The following is a 27851-nucleotide window of genomic DNA, read 5'->3' as shown; positions in this document are numbered from 1 at the left end:
AAACAAAAATAATAAAACAAAGTAAAAATGTCATATTTATTTAACACATTGCAATATACAAAGATTTTTATTTTTACATAAATAAGGTGGTTAAGGCTTCAGCCTTTCAGACTTCCAGATTATGGATTGTAAAGATTATGGATGTTTCTGTTGTCAAAATGCATAAACTAAAACTGCTTACACCTTCTGATCTCATAACACATAGGAGTTAGTCCAAAAAAAAAAAAAAAAATCCAGAGATCTCCTTAACAGACAGATCCATCAATATCTGTACTTTGTTGAGTAGTCCTTAGGAGACACCACCAGACCTCTACCTTTCCTAGCACCACGATAAACAGTTTCCACAATGTCAATCATCTCCTGCTTGTCTTCCATTGGCCAGTTTATCTTGTTGTTATTACCTGTCCCCAAGTCAATCATGATGTGCTTGTTCCTGTTAGAAGGAAAAACACAATATATGATAACCACGTAAAACCACAGCCAGCATTTACACACTCTGATATCAAATGGCAAGATAAGGGATGCAATCAATTGATGGCTGCATCTGCAAATTTATGTGACTTTGGTACAATGTCCATTGCTTCCACCATAATATCAATACTGAACTGCTATATATGTCCTCAGCTGTTTAAAGTGATTAATAAAAAAACAAATAAATAAATCCTTTATAAACAAACATGTCATACTTACCAGCTCTGTGTAGTGGTTTAGCACAGAGCAGCTCTGATCCTCCACTTCTAGGGGCCCCTGCTCGCACTCCTGGCCTCTCCCCCCTTCTGAGTGCCCCCCTAGCAAGCACTTGCTAGAGGGGCACTCGTGTGGGCTCAATCCTGAGCGAGCTCCATGTGTCCTTAGACACACACACAGACAGCACGGCTCAGTTCCACCCACCGCTCTCTTCTCACTGGCTGTAATTGACAGCAGCACCACTGCTCTCTTTGTCCAGTGAGGAAAGAGGAGAGAGACGCTGCTTAGGCACAGCGCTGGATCGAGACTGGGCTGAGGTAAGTGTTGGAGGAGGGTTGTGGGGGTGAACACAGAAGGTTTTTTTACTTTAATGCCTTGTTACCTTACTGCAGAGAATGCATTAAAAAGGTAAAAAAAACTTCTACCTTTACAACCACAAAGTATCAAGTTTACCTGTAAAATCCTTTTCTTGGAGTACATCATGGGACACAGAGCCTTAAGTAATAACTTAATGGGTTATAGGCCACCTTCAGGTGATGGACACTGGTATACCCAATCCAGGAAGTTTACTTCCCGTTATAACCCCTCCTCCTTCAGGAGAACATCAGTTTTTGTAGCAAAGCAATATACTTAAATGCCAAAAAAGAGGGGAGGGACCTCTGTGTCCCACAATGTACTCCAAGAAAAGGATTTTACAGGTAAGCTGTTATAAAAATCCTATTTTCTTTATCGTACATCATGGGACACAGAGCCTTAATTACTTAATGGGACGTCCCATAGCAATGCTACTTGAGGGGAGGGAGAAACAACCCGGAGGGTACCCCTAGACTTGAGGACCTATACTGCTGCCTGCAGCACACTCCGCCCGAAGGTGATATCCTCATACCTCCTTACATCCACCTGATAAAATTTTGTGACTGTATGCACTGAAGACCAAGTTGCGGCCTTACAGATCTGAGCCATGGAGGCCTGATGATGCACTGCCCAAGAAGCACTAACCTCCCTAGTAGAGTGCGCCTTAACTTGAAAAGGGAGAATCTTACCCCTTAAATCACAAGATTGAATTATCACTTGCCGAATCCACTTAGCGACAGTGGATTTTGACACTGCCTGTCCTTTCTTAGGACCCTCTGGCAGAATAAATAAGACATCAGTCTTACGAATCTGAGCAGTTGCCTTTAAATAGATTTTCACTGCTCTCACCACATCAAGACAGACAATGTAGTGATTTTTCTTCCCTGGAACATGGTTTTGGAAAAAACGATGGCAGGACAATATCTTGGAGACCACTTTTGGTAAAAAACCTGGACGAGGGCGCAACACCACTCTGTCCTCATGAAAAATTAAATACGGCTCTTTACAAGAAAGAGCAGCCAATTCTGAAACCCTCCTTGCTGAGGATATATCAACCAAAAATACCAAACTTCCTTGTCAGAAGGACTAAGGGAATATGTTGTATTGGTTCAAATGGCTGTTTTCGTAACACAGATAAAACTAAATTCAGGTCCCAAGGGTTCAAGGGAGGTTTGACGGGCGGATTAAGCTGCGTTACCCCTTGCATAAAACCCCGGACTAAAGAATGTGTAGCAAGTGGTCTTTGAAATAAGAATGATAAAGCTGAGACTTGGCCTTTAATAGTACTCAAGGCCAATTTAATTTCTACCCCTAATTGTAGAAAGGCAAGAATTCTGCCTATGATATATCTCCGAGGGTGCCAACCCTTAGATTCACACCAGGAAACATAAGGCTTCCAGACTCTATAATATATAGTTCTGGAAGCTGGCTTCCTTGCATTAATCAAAGTAGAGACAACTGACCCGGAAAGCCCACGTTTCTTCAGAATGTGGGTTTCAATAGCCAAGCCGTTCAATTTAGAGACCGTAAGGAAGGATGAAATATCGGTCCCTGTGAGAGCAGATATGGCTGTAGTGGGAGGGACCATGGGCCCTCCACTACCATCTTTACGATTTCTGCATACCATGACCTTCTGGACCATGCTGGTGCCACCAGAATTACCGGCTTTCTTTCCAGCTTGATCCTGCAAAGAAGTTGAGGCAGCAACTGAATGGGGGGGGGGGGGGGGGGGGGGAATGCACAGATCAGTGAGAACTGATCCCACGCAGTCACCAATGCATCCGTTCTGCATGCGAGTGGATCCCTTGTTCTGGCCACAAAGTTGACTAACGTCATGTTAAACTTGGACACTAGAAGATCTATGTCCGGAGTCCCCCATCTTTGGCAAACAGCACAAAATATGTCGGGGTGAAGAGACCATGCCCCTGGGAATAACTGCTGGCGACTCAAGTAGTCTGCCTGCCAATTCTCTACTTCCAGAATGAAGACTGCCGATAGGCACGGAGCATTCCTTTCTGCCCAAGTTAGAATATGGTTCACCTCTCTCTGCGCTGAGAGACTTTTAGTGCCCCTTGGTGATTGATATAGGCCACAGCTGTGGCATTATCAGATTGAATCCTGACAGGACAATCCCGTAACCTGAAAGTCTAGGCCTTTAGAGCCAGATGCACTGCCCGAATCTCTAGGATATTGATTTGCAAGGTTCTTTCGGTTCTTGACCACGGTCCCTGGACAGTTGTCTTTTCTAGTACTGCTCCCCAGCCTGAAAGGCTGGCATCTGTTACCACTTTCCAGATGACTGGTCTGAAGGATTTTCCTTTCAGCAGATTCTGGGTTAGTAACCACCAAGTAAGGCTTTGGGACACTCTTGGTGACAGCCACATCGGCAAGTCTAAAGCTTAAAATGTTTTGTTACAAGTCAACAGGATACTGTTTTTCAACATTCTTGAATGGAACTGGGCATCGGGAACTGCTTCGAATGAAGCCACCATGGTTCCTAGCAATCTCATGCAGAGGCAAATGGAGGGATCGCCTTTTGACCTGACCATCCGCACCAGCTCTCTTATGGAGTAGATTTTCGCAAGAACACCTTTTCCTGGGCTGTGTCTATGATTAGACCCAGGTACTCCAGCCTTTTTAGCGGTATTAAGGAAGATTTCTCTAGGTTGAGACTCTAACCCAAACTTACCAGATAATTGGTTGTAGTGCGAACGCTTTGTTCAAAACGAGCTACCGACCAATTAATAATAGATAGTCTATGTACACTACGACTGTTATGCCCTGTGCCCTTAACCTGGCTAGAGGTGGGGCCAGCAGTTTTGTGAACACCCGGGGTGCTGTGGCTAGCCCGAAGGGCAGGGCTAAAAACTGAAAATGCTGCTGTTCTAACTTGAACCGCAGAAACATTTGGTGAGCGGGAAATATAGGGACATGCAGATATGCATCAGTTCTCCTCCTAGAAGGATAGAAACGACTGACCTGATCGTCTACATGCAAAAGGAGCGGATCTTCAGGAATGGATTTAGATTATTTAGATCTAGAATGGGTCTGACATCTCCATTTGGTTTTGGTACCATAAAAAGATTTGAATAAAACCCCAGACCTTGCTCTTTTGTGGGGATCTGTATGATCACCCCTTGAGATATTAATCGGTCTAGTGCCTGAAACAGAGATTGTCTTTTCTCTGGATCTTTGGGATGCTTGACCTCAGGAAGCGAGACGGTGGAAAGTCCCGAAATTCCAGCTTGTACCCCAGCGTTACCGTGGAGATGACCCATCTGTCCCGAATTTCCTTTTTCCAGACTTCTGAAAACTGCAGAAGTCTTCCCCCCACCTTGGTGAGGGGGGTTGCCTCTTCAGGATGAGGCTTTAGGATTCTGCTTTGCAGGTTTCTGACCCCAGGACTTCTTTTGAGCTTGGGTCTGACACTGAATTTTTCCTCTAGAGTCTGATGGACGGAGGCTGTTGCCCCTGCCTAGAGACGGAAGCCCCTGGCGCAGGGGAAAGACCCAATTTAAATGAAGGGCGTTTATACTTTCTTTTGACTGGCAAAAGATTTGAAACATGTTTCATTTCTAGGTCCGAACTTTTGGGGAAAAAAAAAAAAGTCAGCTGGAGCTCACACACGATCGAATTGTCCGACGGACCCCGGTCCGCAGGACCAAGTATGCCGTAAAGTCCGGTCATGTATACGCGGCATAAGGGCCTGTTTAAATTGGTCCTTTAGTGATTGACAGACACCTATTGCAACAACTGCAGGCTGAGTAACGGCACCTGCCAAGCAAAAAGTAGATTTTAACAGGGATTCCAACTTATCTGTTGGATCCTTAAGCATTTGTGCATTGTCTACAGCAGTGTTTCTCAACTCCAGTCCTCAAGGCGCCCCAACAGGTCATGTTTTCAGGATTTCCCTCTGATGAAACGACTGTGGTAATTACTAAGGAAGTGAAACTGATCAAATCACCTGTGCAAAATAATGGAAATCCTGAAAACATGACCTGTTGGGGCGCCTTGAGGACTGGAGTTGAGAAACACTGGTCTACAGGACAAGTTAGGCCTTTATTCACACTGGAAATCGCAGCGTCAACTGCTGGTACTGGTCCATTTTTTTGGAGAATTTCTCCTCCAGGGGATAGAGAATTGAAATCCTCTTAGGAGGGAGAAAATGTTTATCCAGGTGATCTCATTCAGCAAAAATAAGCTGTTCTAGTAATGCATGTGCAGGAAACGCAGGCAAAGGCTGAGAAGGTTTGAAGGAACCGAGCTTTCAGGAGACTGCATTAGGGGCAGCATGAAAGTGGAACGAATCATCTCCCTAAGAGTTTGTATCAGCAATTTCTCAGATTGTGAGGCTGAAAAAGGTTCATCTACCGTTGTTTCCTCCACAGAGGAATCATCGGTTTGTTTTTCCTCCTGCTCGACTGAGGGTAACGCCTCATCCCAAGCCCACTGTTCCCCTTGCAAAGGTACTGAAGTGGGGGAGGGGGGGGGATCTAGCACGCTCCCTATGCATTTTAATGGAGGATGCGATTAAAGCCGCTAATCTTCCTTCCAGACCCTGCAGGGAGGAGGAAAGGACATCTTCAGTCACGTATACAGGGGCTGACATGTGAGAAGCAGCTGCACCATCTATTTGTTCCAATGGCTCACCCTGGCTTGCCATAACTGGTAATTCAAGTGAGGATGACAGCATGGAAATGCGACTCGAGATCCTAGCGCCTGGGGGTGAAACCTTTACTTTTTTGGTAGGCATAGTCCCAAGCACAAAAACAGAGGCACTATACATCTGCACTTAATCGCTGAATATAGTCATGACATTTAAAGTCGCTATAAAGTTCAGCCTAGTGTTGGGAAAAAAAAAAGTGTGTCCTTCCTGTATCAGGAATTCCAGTTTACAACCTTCACGTGTCCCACAGCTCCTGTGTCCAGGCTGCTTGTTTCCTCCTCCTCAGCTGAGGAGAGACAGTCACAGCTGTATTTTATCTGTTTTGCCTGCCGTGCGTCCTCGTGGAGGTTCACGGCACCTCGTTTAGGCGTGGTGCTGTGAAAAAAATTCCAAAAAAAATTCCGCCCCTTTTTACATTTAAAAAGTTCCCACAGGGGCAGAGACCTGTTTGTAGCAGGCACACACAACAGTAACAGCATTCAACATTAGCAGGGGGTGATGTAAGGGGGGTACACCGCTGATGTCCCCCTAACCTCTGGTCCCTTCAGGGGGAGAAAAGAAAACATTTGGCAGATTTCTTTTACATGAGAGGAATCTTCCTGCACGTGCTGCTGCGGCCACACGCAGACTGACTGAGCTTTACAGTGAAGACAACAGAGTAAGGTATGTTCATAGACACCCTCTAGTGGAGAATTAAGGCATGACAACATTTTTTCCCTAATGGAAGAATACATAGGTGTTTTTAATACCCAAGTTTCTTCCCTTACCTTATCCCCGCCACAGGATTTGCTGAATTAACAGACAATCCAACCTTCACCCATCACGGCGGGCTGCGTTTAGCAAACCTTCAAGGACTGGGTCCCTAGATATCGGGGTTCCAACTCCCTTGGACCTGTAAAGCACCCTACCAGGAAAGCTAGGTAATGTAGCAAGACCCAAGCCCTGGGTTCCTGGGGTCCAGCCCTACAAAGAGAGGCGTTGCAGGCAAAAACCTCATGCTTCGGACACAAGGCCCCAGGTACCATCCTTTTAGGCCTCAATGGCACTTTGGATGGATCTGGTCTATGGAAGGTATTTCAATCCAGCATGGATCCCTTCTGGAGCTCCTCAGAGATAATCTTCACTCGTGACCAACACCTTAGACACTGGCGAAAAAACTGATGTGCTCCTGAAAGGAGGAGGGGTTATATAGGGGGTGAACTTCCTGGATTGGGTATAACCAGTGTCCATCACCTGAAGGTGGCCTATAACCCATTAATTACTTAAGGCTCTGTGTCCCACGATGTACGATAAAGAAATCATCTTCTGTTTCGGGGTAATTTTATTAACCCCTTAAAGTTGTGAACACACAATGGTATAGACACTTTCCGATACCAATAAACCTACGCAGGCACCATAATTGCTTTTGCTCATTTTCAGAAATGATCCTTCATACCTTTTTAACAAGGTCAAAACACGCCGTCATATGGCCATGCATTTCTTCTTCCTGTTAGTGTGGGGCTAGATTACAAGACACACTGTGTGCCCACATTCCCTAGTCTGTTCAGCTTGAGGCAAGATGCAGACTATGATTGAGCAAGGAGCATGTTCAAGAGACAGGCTGTGATTGGGGGGGGGGTGTGCTCCAGAGGCAGGCTGTGATTGGTCAGGGGGCGTGGTGGCTAAACAAACTAACCAATACAGGCATGCTGTGTGTCTGCACAGTGTCCTGCACCTCTGAATGGCCAGTCAATGGATGAAAACTGACCACAGAAGAACAGATTAGCGTCTGTGCTTTGTGTGTTCAATTAAGAACAAGGAAGAAAGGTGACTAGCAGGATCAAAAAAACGTGTTTGAAAAATTGCTGTGCAAATACCATGCAAGATAAAAAGTTGCAACGACCGCCATTGTATTCTCTAGAGTCTTTGCTAAAAAAAACATATATAATGTTTAGGGGTTCAATGTAATTTCCAAGCAAAAAAATGATGATTTTTACATGTAGGGGAGAAATGTCAGACTTGGCCTGGGTGGCAAGTGGTTAAAGAAGTACATGAAAGTCTATGCTTTATAAAATACACATACATAAACACATAAATAGAAAAAAAAAAAATTCAGGGTAACATACACTTTAAAGACCAGTCATTGCAATTAAATGACTTATTGTTCTAAGTGAATGTACTCAGCACTTTGACCACACCTTGTACCTGTTTTCAATCAGGACCTGGTGGGAAAGACTCCTGATTACGTGATCACTGGGGCAACCAGTCACACTGTTCACATGTTTGGGAGTTTGCCTACCAACCTCTAGCATTACGAGCCCCTTAAAGGGCCAGCTGGAATTGGTCAAGTTAAAGTGGTTTTAAACCATGAAAACAAAAATTTTATGCAGCTTACAGATCTTTAAATGTGGTAGCTGCATTAGTTTTCTCTTTATTGGCCTTTTTACCCATTTATTGCACCTGGTAATCTAGCCAGTAACACTTTGTCGTCTTAAAGCGGAGTTTCACCCACATTATATAACTTTGTGCCACCCAGTGCATTGTTGCAGATTAAATACGCATTGGCTTTTTTTTTTTTTTTGGTCGATTTACCTAGGTTTCAAAAGGGTAATAGCTTCTACTCCTGTGTACCTTGCCGCGGCGAGGTACGTAATTTCAGGCCACACATTGGCTCCTGGGAGATGAGTGTCATCAGTCCCAGGAGTCAATGGGAATCGCCAGCTAGTAGCATCGCTATGGCCACCTGAACAACAATGTGTGCGCCACACTTTGTGGTTAATGCGCATGCACGAGATTGGGAGGAACATGCTGGGTGGCCAGCAGCGCCTTATCCTAGAAAATACTAGTGGGCTTCACATGCCCACAATGAAGATGGGAGCGCGCTCGGAAAGGAAGAGAAAGGTTAGTTTAAAGGAAAAAAAAAAAAAAAAAAAAAAAAAAAAAACACATATGGAAAAATGGCATTGCATATAATTTTTTTTTTTTTAAATCGTATTCTAACATCACGGGGGTGTTTAAAAAAAAAAAAAAAAAAGCCTGGAACTCTGCTTTAAGTTGTCTCCACTCCACTGGAGGAGCTGTTCAGACCAGGCAAGTAACAATTCAAAATACAGGCAATTATGAAATACTAACCTGAAGAAGAACATGACTGTACATGGATCATACAACTCGTACATCTTGTTAAAATCAGGTACTTCCGTTATATCCACAAGATAAATCACAGTAAAGTTTTTTACCTGGAGCGAAAAAAATAAATAAATACAATATATACAATATATATATATATATATGTGCAACAAACAAGGTTAACCTCTCTACATTTGTAAAGTTCCTTTACTAAAAATTATACTTCCATTTTGATCATCTCAGGCATCCTACTATGTTGACCGTAAATTAAACTACAGACCTCAGATGCAGACATAGGCCCCATTCACACGCATCCAGGGCCAATCATTCACAGGTAATCACTTCATGAGCCTTTACATCAGGGGTCTCAAACTGGCAGCCCTCCAGCTGTTGCGAAAATACAAGTCCCATGAGGCATTGCAAGGCTGACAGATACAAGCTTGACTCCCACAGGCAGAGGCATGATGGGACTTATAGTTTTGCAACAGCTGGAGGGCCACCAGTTTGAGACCCCTGCTTTACATGCTAGTGGCTGCGTATAGCTGTGAGAGCGGTCAGCCTCCAAAAGTTTTTAAAGAGGTTTCCTGTCTGCAACTGAGTGCAGGGAATTCCTACTGGGTCTCCCTTATCTAATTGCAAACGATCCCATTCACAAGTGTTAACCACTTACGGACCACACGCCGTCATTATATGGCAGCTGTTTGACATTGAATACCTGGGTTATGGCAGCAGATATCTAACTGCCATATACCCGGTATCTTTTTAAACAGCGGGCGGTCCACTTTCAGATAAAAGTGGTCTCTGAGGCGGATTCGCCACAAGATAATTTTTAATCAAGGGCCGGAAAGGTGCTCCCCCCCACCCCTCCGCTCCTCGATGGTCTCCACCGCTATCGATGGCTCCGGTAGGCGGCGAAGACCACCGGGTCCTTTCCCCTCTGAGGCATGAAGTCGAATAAGGGAAAGATGGCCCCCACTCGGCTCCATGCCATTGGATGACGGAAGCAACGTCAAATGTCACTTCCGCCCAATGGTCTTAAAAAGGGGAAATTAAAGAGGTCCTGTTATGCTTTTTTTTCTATTACAAGGGATAGTAACATTCCTTGTAATAGGAATAAAAGTGACCCCAAATATTTGTTTTAAAAGAGGGAGTAAACATTTTTTTTAAAAAGGAAAATAAATAAGAAAAAAAAAAAAAAAAAAGTAAAGCGACCCGTCCCGCCGAGCTCACGCGCAGAAGTGAACACATACATAAGTCACGCCCGCATATGAAAACGGTGTTCAAACCACACATGTGAGGTATCGCCGCAATCATTAGAGCGAGAGCAATAATTTTAGCCCTAGACCTCCTCTGTAACTCAAAACTGGTAACCTGTACAAATGTTTAAATGTCGCCTATGGAGATTTTTAAGGGTCCAAGTTTGTCGCTTGCTCCACGATCGGGCGCAATTTTGAAGCATGACATGTTGGGTATCAATTTACTCGGTGTAATGTTATTTTTCAAAATACAGAGGGGTGGCTTCAAAGTTGACCGACTCTGAAGCCGCCTCGTACAGCGCGACTTCAGTGCGGCTTGCGAAACGACTTCTGTATAGAAGTCAATGCAAGCTGCTCTGAAGTCGACCCAAAGTAGTACACAAACCTTTTTCTAAATCGGAGCGACTTGAGTCGCCTGACAAGTCGCCCCTGTGTGTACAGTACTGAGAAGGCTTTATGTCTTGTGCTAACTCTTTTCTCCATAAACCCAAACTTCAGCCAGTGCAAATGCATTAGGCACAGTCACAGGGGCATATTTAGGAGTCAGTAAAGGTGACTTTTCCTAAATATTCACTGGGAATGAATCAATCACTGTCATTATAAACACATACACCAAGTAGATTCACATGCAGTGAAGGTTTGTTGAATGTCAGCATCAACGCCTTATAAACATGTCCAATAAAGAATAATGGTAGCCATCTCAGAGCATATGCCTGGGACAGCCATCATTATTAAGACCAAGGTGCTGTACAGTAGAATAATACAATGTAGAAAATGCTCTTCCTTTTAGCCCACTTTCACAACGGTGCAACTGGTCATGAGATTTGACAGGTTAAATTATATATACACCATGTGAACCAAGCCCAAGTTCATGCTGCCACTGCCAAAGTAATCAGCACTGGAAAGTGATTTGTGCGCCTCCTAGTTAAAGTGGTTGTCACCACAAAAATTAATTTCACTGCCAGCCCCGCTATTATAACAAGGCATAACACACAGGGTAAACATTTTTCTAAAACAAAGCTTGTAAATACCGTTTTACAGCTATCTTCAGGCCGGCCACGTGACTCCCGGCCGGTCTCCTACTCCGATCCAAGTCAAGTTTTTATTGCTATCTAAATCCTGTATAAGAATAAGAATAATAATAACAACAACAACTACTGGAATAGCAAAGGTCTACAAGATGCATGTGTTGGTGTGCTTTGTGTATTTTTTCAGATCTGTGCAGTAATCCAGTGTGAAACTTTACCTCTATGCATAGCTTCCTGTAATAAAGCATGATCCCCCCACCAACACAGACAGTGATGACAGGTGAATCCCTCCTTCGGAGCAATTGTCTATAGCAGCCGCTAGCGATAATCGCAAGCAAAATCCGTCAGGCTGGTTGTACCGAAGTTGATCGATCAACTTGATACATCCAGCCTACCCGCGCACGGTTCGAATCTCAGCCGGCTCAGCAGGAACCGGCCGGGATTTGAACAGTCTGTGGCCAGCCTTGGAACCTCCTCTTCACTGAGGCAATTGCTCCTCATTTCCTTTCCTGGTGGGGCTAGGAAGTGGTGGAAAATCTCTCCAATGGCAACACAGATGCACAACCCAGATGCAGAGGCCTTCTATTTCAATTCAGCAGTCTGAGTTTAACCCTTTCGCTGCCAGATCCGTTGTTGCGTTTGCACACGTTTAAAAAATTATTTTAGGTCTGAAGATTATACAAAACCCACATAAATTTATTTTCTGAAAGCAGATACCCTAGAGAATAAGATAGCGGTAATTCCAATTTTTTGTCACACGACATTACCGCAAAGGTCAAGGAAAAGCAAAATTTCAGCAAGAAGTACACTAACGTGAATTTTAGGGCAAACAAACTCAATAAATTAGCCAAATTTTTGGTAAAATATAAAAAGACGAGGTTGCACCAAGTAAATAGATACCCAACATGCCAAACCTTCAATTTTTGTGCACCCGTGAAATGGCGTCAAACTTCAGTACCCTAGATTTTCTATAGGCGACACTTCAAAAGTCTCAGGAGGTATCAGATCCTCACAGTAACCTTCTGTAGAGACACCGGGGTTAAAAATATATACTTTATTGAAACCAATGTATCAAAAAGTAACATTAAGATAAAAATATTACACTACCACCAGTGCAAAAGATAAGACAACATTGTCAATGTGGGTACATGGAGCTGCCAGCAGCAAACCTCAGTCATGCATGCCTTTCATTTACGGACCTTGTGCATTACCAAAGGTAACATTTATTTAAATAGTAAAAGCAAGAGTAATACTCACAAACGTACGTTTAAAAAAGGCTCAACAGTGCTCCAGCAGTTCGGAACCGTGCCTCTAGACACTTGCAACCTGGACCGGATGTTCGGAGGAACCAGATGGCATAACAAGCAGCTTATGCATTACGGGGGGGGGGGGAGTACCCTCTTCATCAGAGCCATGGCAATAGACGGACCTTCTCAAAATTCCCTCTGTATAAAGCCACATCCACATGTCTAGATGGACGCCCACCAGAGCCTGCCACACCCACCATATCAATCCATCATAACATACCATATAATACTATCAACCATCTAAGTGCTAAGGTTTCTCTACAGAGGGTCGACCTTTGTCCCAAGAGCAGGGAACCATATCCCTGCACTAGCGACAGGGCACAACATCCACCAGGCTGTCATCCCATATAACGGCCAGGTCTAGTGTTATATATGTGTAATGACAGAAGTCCCAGGAGATAATTAAAGTACTACATATACAAACAAAAATGGTCAAACACAGACAATGCCTTCCTTCCAGACCACGGAGCCGTCTGGAGGGGGTTAGCTTTATGACAGGGCAGAGGACCAACCACTGTGTAATAGAATCAAGGAGAAATACTTCAGTATTCCAAGGATCATGACAATATTCAATTGATCTTTATGATTTAGGAAATACTCTATGCGCTATAGATGTGATAAGTATTCGAGGAGTGTGTGCTGAGGACATCTGGTGGTCGTACGCAAGTACAACATGATAGGAATGGGTATTCAAGGCACCAAACCCCAGTCTCTCCTTGCTCCAAAGAAACTTGCGCTCATTGGTGGGCCAAACATGTCAGCGTGACATCATCACCGTGGTGGGATAGCTGCTTATACAGACACCCATGCTGACATTATAGCCGTTGGATAATAATCTACAGCTGGGAAACAATTAACTGTTTATTTGGCTGGACTATCTGCATTAATACGGAACTGACAGACACAGTGAAAGCAAAGGTTCTATCTCACTGACAGCAAGTAAAGACCTTACCTTCCAAGGTTTGGCAATGATGGTTCTCTTATAACTCCTCCCGTCTTCATTGAGTGAACTTACTGACACCTGATCTCCCAGTACATTCCCCATTCCAAGAGACAGTTGAGTCTCTGGGGAGGATTTCATTGTTTGTATCATCTATCTTAGTGCACTTCCAGCCTTTTCATTGCACACCCACCTTGAATTCCAGGCACTTCCTGTCCTTGGGGGTGACCATTCAATGATCCATGAATGGGTGATTTGTCTATTAAAGTGCCCGAACAAAGAGGAGTGGCTGTCTGTGATGGCGAGCGGCGGGGAACACAGAGCTATTGAAATGAAAGCTGTTATGTTCCTGGCGCTCTGACCATTCTGGCTCTCCTCTCTCGTCCCCTCCAATCGCTGGGAGAACGGCTCCAATACAACCCGCCTACCGGCGGCGCTCGCCCCCGATGCCAGGCAGCCATAGTTTACCAGCCCTCAAAATCCACTCGCAAAAAATGCAAGCCGGAGAGTGGAATTTTTTAGGGCTGCTATATCCTATTGGTATCAGTTTAGTGTTACGGAGGAGGTCTTGTGTTACAATTCTTGCTCTCACTCCGGCATGCGCGGCGATATCTAACATGTATCGCAATCAACATTTTCACACGTAGGCACCCCGATGTATGCATTTACGTTTGTGTGGGGGATTTTGTGTGCTTGGGTGTAACAATTTTTTTGCAAACAGGTTCTCTTTATTGAGATATGCAGGGTCTAAAAGACCCTGAATGTCTCCCCTGTGCTCCACTAAATGTTTTGCAATGCAGATTGCATTGCAAAACATTATTTCCCAGCTGAGCTAGCCGGGGACACCCAGAGCTGGACCCTGAAGGGACGTCAGATGTTGCTTTCCGGGTCACAAGAAGAAGGGGAGGAGAGACGGGTGCGCCAATGGGCAAGCGGAGAGGGGTGTGGCGCCGGTACCGGGGGTGTGTGAGAGCAATTGGGCTGCAGCACTGCCGCCGCATGAATGCTCTCACCTGACAGGCAGGAGCCTGCCTGTCAGTTTCACACACAATCCCAGTGGCTGCAGCCACCGAATTGTCTATAATACCCCCTGCTGTCAAAAGGGTTAAAGTATTACTAAACCTGCAATTGTAAAATCAATCTGTATATGCAGCAAAGCATGCTTGTTATACTCACTGTGGAACCTAAGGGGTTAATCCTCTGCATTGTGTAAAAAGGCTGTATGCTCCGGTCTTCTCTGATCCTATGTGGCATTTGGCACTGTTCCCTTTCTTTGGTATAGTGCACCATTTTTTATATACTTCTCTGATCCTCCCCTTCTTCCACAGTCCCCAATCCATCTGCTGATAGAACAGAGGCCTAGGAGGCACCCTGCATATGCTCAGTTTGGAATGTATTGCTAGAGAGTTTTCTTTTCTTGGGAGTGTGCATGTGATTGGCACAGGGCCAAATCAGCAAGTGCCAGACAGAGGGTCAGGGGTCATGCAGCCTCATAGGACAGTCAGAGGAGAATAAAATCCCCCCCTACAAGCTTTAACCAGTGCTTGGCCGGACACTGATAGAAGTCACAAGAGAAAAGGTATTTAGCAGTTTACAAAAATAATTGCATTTCCATGTTCTTTGTACTGTGGGAGACCAGATATAGTGAATGCAGGGTCCTGGGTTTAGTAACACTTAGCCCTTAATGCTTACCTTCTCAGCTATGCTATACAAAACTTCATCCATTTTCATACATGTTGGATCCCAGTCATGCCCAAAGCGAATTACTAGCACACGATCTTCCTCAGAAAGGATGGCCTGGTCAACCTGCCAGCCATTATGCAAATGAGGTAGCATGTACGACATTTTGACAGATTATCTTTAGTCCTATAAAGAGAGACAATTGAAATCTTTCAATAAGTAAGAGCAGCAAATGTGAGATGCTTATAGACATTTACAATTTATTTTTATTTAGTAGGGGGTCACACAGCTGCCACAATCTTCTTTCTGGTCTCACTGGGAAGTGCTGTGGGTGTAAATCTACATCAGTACTTCCAGTGATGCCCTCCTCCAGAGTGGTAACTGAAACCCGTGCCTACAGTATAAAATCACAGCTGAAGAAATTGTAGGAGGAGGGTGGGGCTATGCGTGACTTAGCCTGGGGGGGGGGGGGGGGGGGGTGGGGGGTTGGGGGGGGGGGGGGGTAGGACCAGCCTCTTCCTTCAGGATAGCAATGATATAACACTAAAGATAAAAGCTGCATCATCATGCTGTAAACGCAGGTCCATAGCCCTATGACGGAAGCACTCAGCAAAGTGCGATAACGCTTTCTAAAATGTAAAAGTCTACATACTGTACTGTCACCTTAAAAGAGGAAGTGACTTTTACTGGCAGGATCAATTGGTAATTTTGCATTACATAAAGGAAAAAAAAAAATGTAATTTAGTTATTAAAGTGCTTTCAAGCTCTTTTTTTACATATTCATATTAGCCTGGACCATACACTTTATTTTCTATATGTGTTATGATTTCTGGGAAAAGATTACCGACTTTTAATTTGAAGAATGCCTAATGGCTCATGAACATCAGCTGATGACTCAAAGGCAAGTCAAATGCAATCTGCTCAAAGTGCACTTGTGCCCAGACTATAGGCATTCAACTATTTATGTATTAACAAGAAATTCCAATTGAAGCGTAATGCCGCGTACACACGGACTTTTCGACGGACTGAACTCCGAAGGACTTTGACAGAGAGCCAACGAAACGGACTTGCCTACACACGATCACACCAAAGTCCGATCGTTTCGAACATGATGACGTACGACCGGACTAGAATAAGGAAGTTCATAGCCAGTAGCCAATAGCTGCCCTTGCGTCCTTTTTTGTTCGTCGGACTAGCATACAGAAGAACGGATTTTTCGATCGGACTCGAGTCCGTCGGAAAGATTTGAAACATGTTCTATTTCTAAAGTCCGACAGATTTTGACAGAAAAGGTCTGATGAAGCCCAAACACAATCGAATTGTCCGATGGATTTGTTCCGTTGGACCAGTTCGGTCAAAAAATTAAAGTTACGTACCGGTAACGTCTTTTCCAGTAGTCTTTCAGGACAGCCACCATGAGAGATAGTCTCCTCCTCTTCCTCCAGGAAACACTGCGCCAGCCCATAAATTCTTACTTCCCCCTGCCAGACCTCAGTATATTCCAAGATTACCTCCGGTCAGCTGGGGAGACACAAGAACACATTAATAACATACTATTCCATATCATTATCATGCTGCGTTCTGGTCTTTTATAAGACACCCCAAAATTTCGGGTGGGTAACTAGGGCTGTCCTGAAAGACTACTGGAAAAGACGTTACCGGTACGTAACTTTAATTTTCCCCCTTCGTCTTTCAGGACAGCCACCATGAGAGGATGAACGAGCACTTACCAGTTAGGGTGGGACTACAGCTTGCAATACCTTTCGCCCAAAGGCTTGCTCACTAGCCGACACCAGGTCCACTCTGTAGTGCTTTACGAAAGTGGAATAGCTGGACCATGTTGCAGCCCTGCATATTTGCTCTGGCGTTGCTCCAGCCCTTTCTGCCTAAGGAAGCTGCCATAGCTCTGGTAGAGTGTGCCCTTATACCCTTTGGGATTTCTTTCCCTGCTAATGTATAGGCCTGGCCAATAGTTACTCTGAGCCATCTGGCAATAGTGCGTCGAGACGCTTTGCATCCTTTTCTGGCCCCAGAAAACAAAACAAATAAAGAGTCTGACTTTCTAAACCTCCTGGTCATCTCTAGGTACTGAAGGATACATCTCCTTACGTCCAAAGAATGAAATTTTAATTCCCTTTCCCCCGAGGGGTTGGGACAAAATGAGGGTAAAACTACCTCCTGACTTCTGTGGAAACCAGAAGCCACCTTAGGTAAAAATGCTGGATCAGTCTTGAAGATGATCCGATCTGGGAAAATAACGCAAAAAGGAGGTCTAACCGATAAGGCCTCAATCTCACTGACTCTCCTGGCAGTTGTCACTGCTACCAAAAAAACTGTTTTTAACGTAAGATCCTTTAGTAGACATTCTTCTAAAGGTTCAAAGGGGGTTCCCGTCAGGCCCTGTAAAACTAACGATAGGTCCCACTTGGGAAAGGGAGGGCCTTGAACCGGTCTTTGTCTAGACAGAGCCTTAAAGAATCTGACCACCCACTGAGTGCTGACACCTGCCCTTTAAGGGTACTTATGGATAAACCCCTGTCTGCCCCGCACTGAAGGAATTCCAACACAGCTGTGGGACTATGTACCGCAAAGGAGCCTTCTGCACACCATTCACTGAAACGTACCCAGACTTTTTTATAAATCTGGCGTGTTTCCTTCTTCCTGCTGTTGAGGAGGGTGGAGATTAATTTCTCAGAAAAACCCCTAGCTCTTAGCATACCCTCCTCAGTAGCCAGGCCGCTAACTGCCAATGGTGAACCTGTGGACAGAGGACTGGGCCCTGTGAGAGGAGATCCTCTCGAGGTGGCAGGAATAAGGGAGGTTCGACCGCTAGCTGCTAGAGTACTGAGAACCAAGCCCTCTTTGGCCAATGTGGTGCTACTAGAATCAGGGACGTGTTTTCCATCTGGAACTTCCTGAGAACTGCCGGTAATAACGCTGGGGGCGGGAAGGCATAGCAGATTCTGAAATGCCAGTTCTGGATTAATGCGTCGACCCCTCGCGCTCCCTCCCCTCTGTTTAGGGAGAAAAAACAAGGGGCTTTCGCGTTACTTCTTGACGCGAACAGATCTACTTCTGGAGGACCCCATTTCTCTGAAATGAGATTGAAAACCTCCTGGTTGAGGATCCAATCGCCCTCTCTCAGTTTGGTTCGGCTGAGGAAATCTGCTATCACATTCTTTTCTCCTCTCAGGAAGACTGCTGAGAGTGAGAGAGTGTGAGTCTCGGCCCAGTTCAGAATGTCTGATGCTAAGGCCAACAGGACTCCGCTTTTTGTGCCGCCCTGTTTGTTTACATAGGCCACGGCGGACGAGTTGTCCGACTGCACCTGAACATGGTGGCCCTGTAGCTCCTCTTTGAAGAACCTGAGTGCTAGCCCGATTGCTCTCAGCTCCTTCCAATTGGACGACCTTCTTAGTTCGTCGCCCTCCCAGGTGCCCTGTGCTAAAAGGGAACCCAGATGCGCCCCCCAACCTTTGCCGCTTGCGTCTGTGGTTACCACCTGAGAAACTGGGATGAACCACAGACGACCCTGCGACAAGTTTGAGACCCTCCTCCACCACCAGAGAGATCTCTTTACTTGGGGTGGAACCTGTACCAAGGTGTCCAGATCTTCCTGACTGTGATCCCACACCCTTAGGACAAAGGACTGTAAGGGACGAAAGTGCAGACCTGCCCATTGCACTGCTGGGAGGGTAGTGGTTAATAGTCCCAGGGCCAACATCAGAACTCTTATGGAGACCTGACTGCTGCACTGGAGAACAGCCACTGCCCTGTCCAGTTTTTGTACTTTTTCTGCTGGAAGAAACACTCTCAGTAGCGTTGAGTCCAACAGATAGCCCAAGTACGTAATACGCTGAGAGGGAATCAAACTGGATTTCTCCAAGTTCATTAGCCACCCTAGATCTGTAAGAACCCTCCTTGTTAGTTCTAGATCTCTGACTAACTGCAGTGGACACGCTGCAAACAGGAGCAGGTCGTCCAGGTATGCTATCACTGATATTCCCTGGAGCCGAAGAAAGGCCATCACCTCCGCCAAAACCTTGGTGAAAATGCGGGGCGAGGAGGATAGCCCGAAAGGCAGCGCCTGAAACTGTAGATGTACCGTTGTTCCACCTACATCTACCACTAGCCGAAGAAAACTCTGCGAGGCTTCTGTTATAGGAACGTGTAGATACGCGTCCCTTAGATCCAGAGATACCATAAAGCAGTTGCGGGGCAACAGGGCTCTGACTGTGAAAATTGTTTCCATACGGAATCTCCTGTATGTCACTGACCTGTTCAGGGGCTTAAAATTCAGAATCAGTCTGAATTTCCCTGTGGGTTTCTTCACTACGAAGATGTGTGAATAGAAACCCTCTCCCTCCTCGGCCTTTGGAACTCTGAGAACCACATTTTGATCTACCAGATCTCTTAATGCTTCCAACAGAGCCTCGGCTTTTGCCGTACACCTGGGTAGGTGCGTGACAAGAAATCTCCGTGGAGGAGGATTTGTGAACTCGATATGGTACCCCCTTCTTATAATCCCTAGGATAAAGTGATTGGGGGATATTGCCTCCCACTGTGGGAGGAAGGCCCCCAGTCTTCCCCCCACCCTGGTTGGGGAGTCATTGGCTTTTACGGGGCTGTTCAGGAGGGCGAAAAATCGCCCCTCCCCTGCCCTTCTGACCCCAAAATTTCTTTTGCCCTTCCGGCTTTGGAGTTTCTTTACGCTTTTGCGGACGAAACCCCTTCTTTGTCTGTGTAGGGGTTTTCCGCTTAACTGGGAGGGATTTCTTCCTGTCTGCTGTGCGGTCCAAGACGGTCTCTAACCCTGGGCCGAAGAGAAGGTCTCCAGTTAACGGTATGCCGCACAACTTGACCTTAGAGGCGCTGTCGCCCGGCCAAGTTTTTAGCCAGAGGGCTCTCCTGGCCGAATTGGCCAGAGCCGCTGATCTGGCCGACATACGGACTGATTCTGCCGAGGCATCAGCTATGTAGGCGATACCCCGCAGAATCGTAGGGAAAGAAGATAGAATGGTTTATTTTGCCGTTCCAGCTTCAATATGCTCTTGAATCTTAGAGAGCCAGTGCTCCAGATTGCGAGCCACTACTGTGACAGCCAACTCAGGTTTTAAGTTACCAATTGTTGAATCCCAAGTCTTTTTGAGGAGAGAGTCTATTCTCTTATCCATGACATCCACCAGGGCCCCCATGTCCTCAAAAGCCAGGTCTGTGTATCTGGAAACCTGGGAGAAGGCGGCATCTAACTTGGGATTTTTATTCCAGATAGATGTAGGATCATCCGAGAATGGAAATCTCCTCTTTAAGGATCTGGAAAAAAAGGGTTTCCTTTGGGGATCCTGCCACTCCTTTTTAATAGTTTCAACCAGTACCTCATGTACTGGAAAAACTTTCCTCCTTTGTTCCCCTAAGCCCTTGTACATTTGGTCATGAAGGGTCAGGGGTTTCCTGTCTTCCTGAATACCGAGGGTTGTATAAATAGCCCCTAAGAGGTCCTCTACCTCTTCCAGGGATAATTTATATCTGGAGGATTTCCTGGACTCCCCGTCCTGGTCCTCCCCCTCTGAACCATCCTGAGAATCGGAGGAGGAACTGTCTGGTTGTCTTTGTTCCACTCCGGAGGGCCCTGGAGCTTCCTCTGCCCTAACTGAAGTTGCAGGTTGGGCAGGAACAGAGCCCTGAGCCTGAGGCGGGGTTGTATCCTGGGGAGCTGGACTAATGGGAGGCTGAAACCTTTCAAATAAGGCTTTAAATGAAGAGAAGGTGGACGAAAGCTCCTTAACCGAGGCTGCAAGTCCTGACTCCTGTTCAGAGTCCCTCTCCTTAACAAGGGAGTCTATGCACTCCCTACACAAGACCTTTGTCCATGCTTCCCCTAATGCGTCCCTGCAAGAGGCACACCTCTTCTTAGAGCTATGTGTAGACCTAGACTTCTCTGTAGCTTTCTGAAATACATGAAAAGAAAAAACAAACATTTTGTCACTTTTTTTTTTTTTTAAAACAAAGATACAACCCTGGGAGTGCACTAGACCCTCCTTAATATGTGGGAATCTGAGCCTCCCTCCCCCTGACCACCCAGGGTGTCTGCCCCCCCATGACAGGAACTATACATGGAGGAACAATCCTAGATAAAGAGTACTCTTCCCCAGGGCATTCTTACCTTAGGAAGGCTGGAGGTAGTGTCCGTTGGCTGAGCCTCTGCTTCCGACATGACCTGCAGGTGGTTGCTACTACCGAGTCCCACGCTGCCTGTGCGCGTCCCAGACTCGTCTCCAGCCTGTGCCTGGCTTCCCCATCAGCGCCGCGACCCGGAACCGGAAGCTGCGGGTCAAAGGCAAGCATTCGCCCTTCCGCCGGAAATGACGTCGCCCGTCGTCCGGCCCGCCTAGTTCCAAAAGAAAAAAAGAGAGCGGTCTGTATAGTATACAGGAAGGGCGAACGCTTGCCTGCTGCAGCCCTGTAGCCGCGATAGGGAGCCCCCACAGCCTGAAGCCGCGCTCGGCTAGGAAGTGGTGGCAACAGAACGAGGGGTAAGTCCCCCCCATGCACCTAGGAAGCCCCTGCTCCCATTACAGGCTCCAAAAAATATAAACAGCCGCAGTCACCCTGACTGAGTGGCCTGGTTCCTTGCACAGTGTCTCCCCACCGGAGGAAACACTAATACTGAGGTCTGGCAGGGGGAAGTTAGAATTTATGGGCTGGCGCAGTGTTTCCTGGAGGAAGAGGAGGAGACTATCTCTCATGGTGGCTGTCCTGAAAGATGAAGGGGGAAAGTCCGGTCGTGTGTACACGGCATAAGAGCTTAGGGCTGGTTCACATCAGCAACAGCTGCATTGAAAAGCAATCATTGCTGTGCACTGTTGGCAGCAGTGCTGATGCGCTGAACAGAGTGTATCACAATGCAACTTTTTTTTTTTTTTTAAACTTTATTAAAATGTCACAAAATGGCATTTCATTCAGTTCTATTTGCAGTGGCTGCACTATGATGCAGTGTTCTGCATCACAACAAGCTATGATGAAAAAACGCATGCTGCACTTCGCACCATCTTAGCGCAGTGGTTTAACCATAAACAAAGCACATTGCCTTGTTTTTGCATTGGGACAGTGTAGCCCAATTCACCTGGTGTGAATGTGCCCTTGAAACCTGCTGGTTGTTTAGATTAGAAGGGTGGCAGTCTGCCAGTATCTGCGGTCATAGAATAAAAGCTAGGATTTCAATACCTGTGTTGTGAACTTTGAATTTTTTTCTCCTCAATGCTTATAGATACAGGGGTGAATGAGGACTTTAAGGCTGGGTTCACACTGATGCGAATTTCACCACATCCAATTTGCATGACAGCAGACTGACTGGCTCTCAATGGAGGCAGTTCACACATCCCTGGGGTGGCCGCAGAGCGCATTGCACAGGGGACCTGCGTGTCTTTGACTCCGTTTCAGGTTCGGATTTAGGCAAAAATTCGGGCCCGATTCATCCCTGAAACGGAGAACAGGGACACACCGGACCCCTGCTGTGAGCCATGTCCGCACACAGAGTGAACCCGGCCTTAGAGTGCTTTTACTGCTTGTTCAGAATACGTAACTACTTAGAGAACCTTGATCCTAAACCTTAAAGTGGAGTTCCACCCACTTTTACAACTCTTCAGCATCCTTCACTAAACTGTGCACTGTAAACAAATTGATTTTTTTTCTCAGCACCTCCTGTATATCTGCTGTATTCATTTTTCACTTCCTCCTCCCTGGCCACGGCCCATCGCATCATTTCCTGTTTGCACTGCCTTCTGGGAAGGGGCGGCAACTTCCTCTGAAACTGCCGTTGCTATGGAAACCTGACCTGAAACCTATTACACTGCTTGTGCTGCACTGAGCATGTGCGAGATCTGCAAGGATGAGATCCAGGAAGAAATACAGTCTGGCTTCAGATGCCCACGGCCTGCTGTAAGTTTATAAAATAACAAACTACTGCTATAAACTAACAAAACAGACCTTCGTTTACAGACTAACTTTACTAGAATACATTAAGCTTGTGTATTATAGGGGTATTTTTATTTATAAAGTATAATTTCGGCCAGAACTCCACTTTAAATTCCTGTTATCTCATAATTGTTCCTGTATGGTAAACAAAAAAAACAAAAAAAAGTGGAGTACAGCGTTGTCTTCTTTTCAGCTGACATTCTCCATTGGCTGTGAATGCTGATCAGATGCTGGTTTTCCCGTATGTCCCTTTGACAAACGCTGGTTGCTAGACTGACAGACTGATGTACACACTGACCGGAAGTCAGCTGGTTCCTGCTAAACCATGGAGTTGGGGTGCATTGACTTATTTTGCCTGATTTAGGTGTTCGAGTGCACCGGGAAAAGTCCTACCGTGACAGACCATTTCACCGGCTACACCTAGGCTTTTCTCACAAAAGACAAAAGTGCATCCACAGTGGCCAAGGTCTTAGTAGGGAAATTCTTTGTCCACTATGGGCTGCCCCAGCAAAACCACTTCGATCAGCGCAGAGACTTTGAGAACCATCTTCTCAGATAATTGCTCGATCTGGAGGGCCTTCAGAAGTTTGGAATGGCCCCTTATCACCCACAAAAGGATCCACAGCCTGAGAGGTTCAACTGCACCCTTCTGCAATGCACTTGGGACAGCAGAAAAGAAGAACACTGGAGCAGGCACATCTCATCAGTGCATGTGTATAAAAGCACAGGGAATGATGCCACTGGTTATTCCTCATACCTGTGGACTTAGCTTTCAGCATCTTTTACATTAAATATCTGTTACATCCCACAGAAGTTATGTGGATCATCTTAACCAATTACCTACTGGCCATTTTTTACCCTCTTCCTGTCCAGGCCAAATTTCAGCTTTCAGCGCTGTAGCACTTTGAATGACAATTATGCGGTCATGCAAAACTGTACCCAAATGAAAGTTTTAGAATTTTTTTAATACACATAGACATTTCTTTTGGTGGTATTTAATCACTACTGAGTTTTTTATCTTTTGCTAAATAAACTAAAAAAGACCAAAAATGTAGAACAAACAGTTTTTCATAGTTTGTTGTAAAATTTTGCAAACCGATATTTTTTCTCCTTCATGGGCACTGATAATCAGGACACTGATCATCAGTTCCCTGATCAGTGTAGATGTTCCTTTCACACAAGCCGGTTATCGGCTCTCCTCTTCTCACGCTGTCAGCATGAGGAAAGGAATGCAGATAACTGGCTTGTGTTTACATTGTGATCAACTGTGATTGGACACAGCTGATCACATGGTAAAGAGCCACCGATTGGCTCTTTAACCCGATCTGTGATCAGCTTTGTCCAGAGGACACAATGACCACAGAGTGCACTGCCCACGTGCCAAAGCAGGCGCAAATCAAGAGAGGACCATCATATGATGCCCACCCAGAACTGGCCAGCCACGCTGTAGCCGCCATTCAGCTATAGCACAGTCGGCAAGTGTTTAAGTCTGGAATAAATGGTTGAAATCTCGGCCAGTTCAGGAGGGACCGGCCGAGATACGACCCATGTATGGGCAGGCTGATTGTACCCAAGTTGATTAACTTGGGTACAACCAGCCTGTCGGATTTTACATGCGATTATGGCCAGCGGCTATAGCCACTAGCAATAATCATTGTGTGTCCCGGCTGGGACGGCTCCCTGTGTCCCCCTGCTGGGAGAACACAAAAGCTGCATGGGAGGGATTCCCCCATCAACACTGGCTGTTTTTTTTCTTACCTTTAAGTACAAAGGTGTTTCTCTTCTGCCTCGAGCCCTCCTCCTTCCCCCCCACTGCTGCCTTCCGGGACCAGTGTGTGTCCAAGAAGATGACAGGGCCAATCAGAAATTGCAGCACGACTCGTGCATGCGCAGTAGGAAACCGGCTGTGAAGCCTGATGGCTCCACTGCCGGTTTCCCTTAGTTGCAATGGCGGCGCCTGCACCAGAGCCGATGGGCGAATTGGCTTTTGGGGGGTGGGAGGGCCAAAAAATAAAACTTTGAGGCCGTAACTCCGCTTTAATATTAGTTTTTTTTATTGAAGCATTGTGGGAACACTAGTTTTCACTTTAGTGACTTTCTTGGTTCGGGACCGCAGGAGTTAATTCTTTAGCTTACAAAAAGGCCTACGCTGCATCAGATGTCTGAGGTCTACAGAACAAATCAAATTTTGACCCGAGTGACAGTGCAGCACTTACAGCCAGGAGATCAGGTGCTTCTAAATGTTCTCCGCCCACACAGCCGCATCATTCATTCACACAGCTCTGCGTATGAATGAAATACAAGCCTGATATCCTTTGCGGTTGTCGGCTTGTAGTTCTCAATGAAATACCACATTGCTCTGGAGTGCTGGGGTAGTTCATTGATTCTTCCTGTCAGTGTATCTGCCTGGCCGTATGGGATGTACAGGCACACAGAAAGATCTACAGGAGACTTGCGTGGCACCAGTGACCTGGTGATCACTAGTACAATGCTTTACATAACTCAAAAAAAATTGAATTGTAAATGCACATTTTTTTATCTGAAAAAAAAAAAAAAAAAATGTGCATTTTTTTTTTTTTGAAAAGTGAACTTTAAACTGGCTGACTGCTGGAGATCTCTACATAGTCTGCAAGCACAAGGAACACATTCTATTGACTATAAGTTATGTCCCTTGTGCTGATTTTTCTGTTTCTTATTTTGGCTGCACTAAAGCTTTAGCAGTGGTTCTGTTTGATAATAAAAGGTCAAAGTTATTTTACAAATAAAATGTATTTAACCTCTTCCCATCCAGAGTATAGTCAAATGACAGCCGCAAGGTGTCTCTCTTATCCTGGGCGGTCATCATATGATGTCCTTGATGTCCCGGCCGCTAGGGGAAGCGCGCCCACCATGTCACTCAGGAGCTGAAGTGCGTGCCTGGCGGCCAGGCACCCGCGATTGCCGTTCACAAAGCAGGGATGTGGATCTGTGTGTGTAGGAGACTGATCGTGTGTTCCCAGTACAGAGGAAAACCGACCGATCACTAAGGATGAACTCCGGCGTATTCGCACACTCCACGTGCAGAGCCCGCCAGGAAGTCGGCGCTGCGCTAATCACAGGCAGTGAGATATTTCCTGATCTCTGCAGCCGCACATCAGGACAATGTCTCACTGCCTGTGATTAGCACAGCGCCGACTTCCCACAGTTAGAATCACTCCCTAGGTAACACATTTAACCCCTTGATCGCCCCCTAGTGTTAACCCCTTCCCTGCCAGTGACATTTATACAGTAATCAGTGCATTTTTATAGCACCATTTGCTGTAAAATGGGAATGGTCCCAAAATAGTGTCAAAACTGGCCGATCTGTCCGCCACAATATCGCAGTCCTGACATAAATCGCAGATCCCCGCCATTACTAGTTAAAAAAAAAATCCCATAAATCTATCCCCTATTTTGTAGGTGCGATAACTTTTGCACAAACTAATCAATATACACTTATTGCGATTTTTTTAACCAAAAATATGCAGAATACATATCGGCCTAAACTGAGGAAATAAAAAAAAAAAAAAAAAACACAAAAAAAAAAAAAAAAAACACAAAAAAAACATTTTTTTAATTGGAATATTTATTATAGCAAAAAGTAAAAAAATTGTGTTTTTTTTTCAAAATTGTCAGTCTTTTTTTGCTTATAGTGCAAAAAAATAAAACCGCAGAGGTGAACAAATACCACCAAAAGAAAGCTCTATTTGTGGGAAAAAAATGATCAAAATGTCATTACAGTGGGTACAGTGTTGAATGTCTGCGCAATTGTCATTCAAAATGTGACAGCGCTGAAGGGTGAAAATGCCCTGCATTGAAGTGGTTAAAACCAATATATGGGCCACGGCCTAAAGGTTTCCTACAACTTTTATCGTGCGTTTACTTTACTGTTTAGTATATTGTTACAGTATGATGGTGGATAATGAGGGATGTACAATCCCATATTCTGACTGTCTTGTAAGACTCCTCGATAAATGATTTTCTTCTCCGAACGATCTATTCTGATCATCAACAGCCAATTCAATCAAAATCCATGTTCTCATGTGTGGCATATTGATCAATAACTGAGATACAAGCATAAGCTATCAATCACATCTCTGAATCCACCACGTCATTTTTACAATCTGATCAATCAAAATACGATCATATTCATGAACAAAGTATCTAAGTGCTGCCGATTGATACAAAATAGTGGATAATGTACTGCCCTGGCCGATCAATTCTGATCTAAACCAATAGGAAGGACGTTATGGTTATTCGATTGTTTGCCACCTCAATCAGTTTGCTTGTATCACATATTCACCCGATAATATAACTGAAGTATGCATGGCCAACACTAGTCTTATAACAACATCAGCTTATCACAGGAACAACAACATTAGATCTATAAGAAGGTTCATTGGAATGGACAAAGAAGAGTATACAGTCAGTGATTACCAGTCTAGGGATGATGTGATCTGCCATAGGCTCATCACTGATCTGTGTACTAAAACACCTCACATGTAAACATGCACTGCTAGTGGGTAAGTGGAGAACTCTGATACCCTTCTGCATGGTGTAGATGTGTACAAGCGCATATGGGAAGGAATATAGAGCACTCTCAGGAACTTTCACCCTTATATCTCCCACATAATACAACTCCATGTTAATCCCATCACACACAGCCCCATGGCATGACCTACCTTCACACCTCTTCAAATGGCTACTGGTAATACACTGAACTCAGGACGACGCACGACGTCGCAAAAGAATCCTCTGGAAAGTTCCAATTCGGAATCATCCGGAAAGTTCCAATTCGGAATCCCCCGTCGCCATCTTGTAAAAGGGCAAATACCC

At 45.3% G+C, this 27851-nt stretch overlaps 2 protein-coding genes across 3 annotated transcripts in view; both read right to left on the bottom strand.

Annotated features, from left to right (window-relative positions):
• Window positions 1-12: 12 nt before the first annotated feature.
• The window catches only part of LOC141144998 (thioredoxin-like protein 4A), a 56658-nt gene continuing 28819 nt past the window's right edge, over window positions 13-27851 (bottom strand). Inside the window, exon 5 of the transcript XR_012244498.1 lies at window positions 13-183. The gene's annotated coding sequence lies outside the window, so the exon portion shown is untranslated. The remainder of the gene's footprint in view (window positions 184-27851) is intronic.
• Window positions 13-27851, bottom strand: TXNL4A (thioredoxin like 4A). 2 transcript variants are annotated; one of them, XM_073631199.1, is made up of 4 exons: window positions 27698-27851; window positions 15036-15209; window positions 8819-8922; window positions 13-433 (listed from the first exon to the last, which is right to left on the bottom strand). In XM_073631199.1, exons 2-4 carry the CDS (start codon window positions 15186-15188, stop codon window positions 262-264), a joined length of 429 nt encoding a protein of 142 aa, XP_073487300.1. In that variant the 5' UTR covers window positions 15189-15209; window positions 27698-27851; the 3' UTR covers window positions 13-261. The 2 variants fall into 2 exon arrangements, with proteins under 2 accessions (XP_073487300.1, XP_073487301.1); XM_073631200.1 differs by lacking the exon at window positions 27698-27851 and adding an exon at window positions 11100-11187 and having other exon boundaries at window positions 15036-15171.

The sequence above is a fragment of the Aquarana catesbeiana genome, linkage group LG05, assembly GCF_042186555.1.
Source record: "Aquarana catesbeiana isolate 2022-GZ linkage group LG05, ASM4218655v1, whole genome shotgun sequence".
NCBI lineage: Eukaryota > Metazoa > Chordata > Amphibia > Anura > Ranidae > Aquarana > Aquarana catesbeiana.
This window is presented reverse-complemented; position numbering and strand designations above follow the sequence as displayed.

Coding starts and splice junctions, on each gene's coding strand:
- TXNL4A (XM_073631199.1), bottom strand. CDS start 15,188: ATGTCGTACATGCTACCTCATTTGCATAATGGCTGGCAGGTTGACCAG. Junction 8,923..15,035: donor TGTATAGCATAGCTGAGAAG/GTAAGCATTAAG, acceptor TTTTCGCTCCAG/GTAAAAAACTTTACTGTGAT. Junction 434..8,818: donor ACAGTCATGTTCTTCTTCAG/GTTAGTATTTCA, acceptor TCCTTCTAACAG/GAACAAGCACATCATGATTG.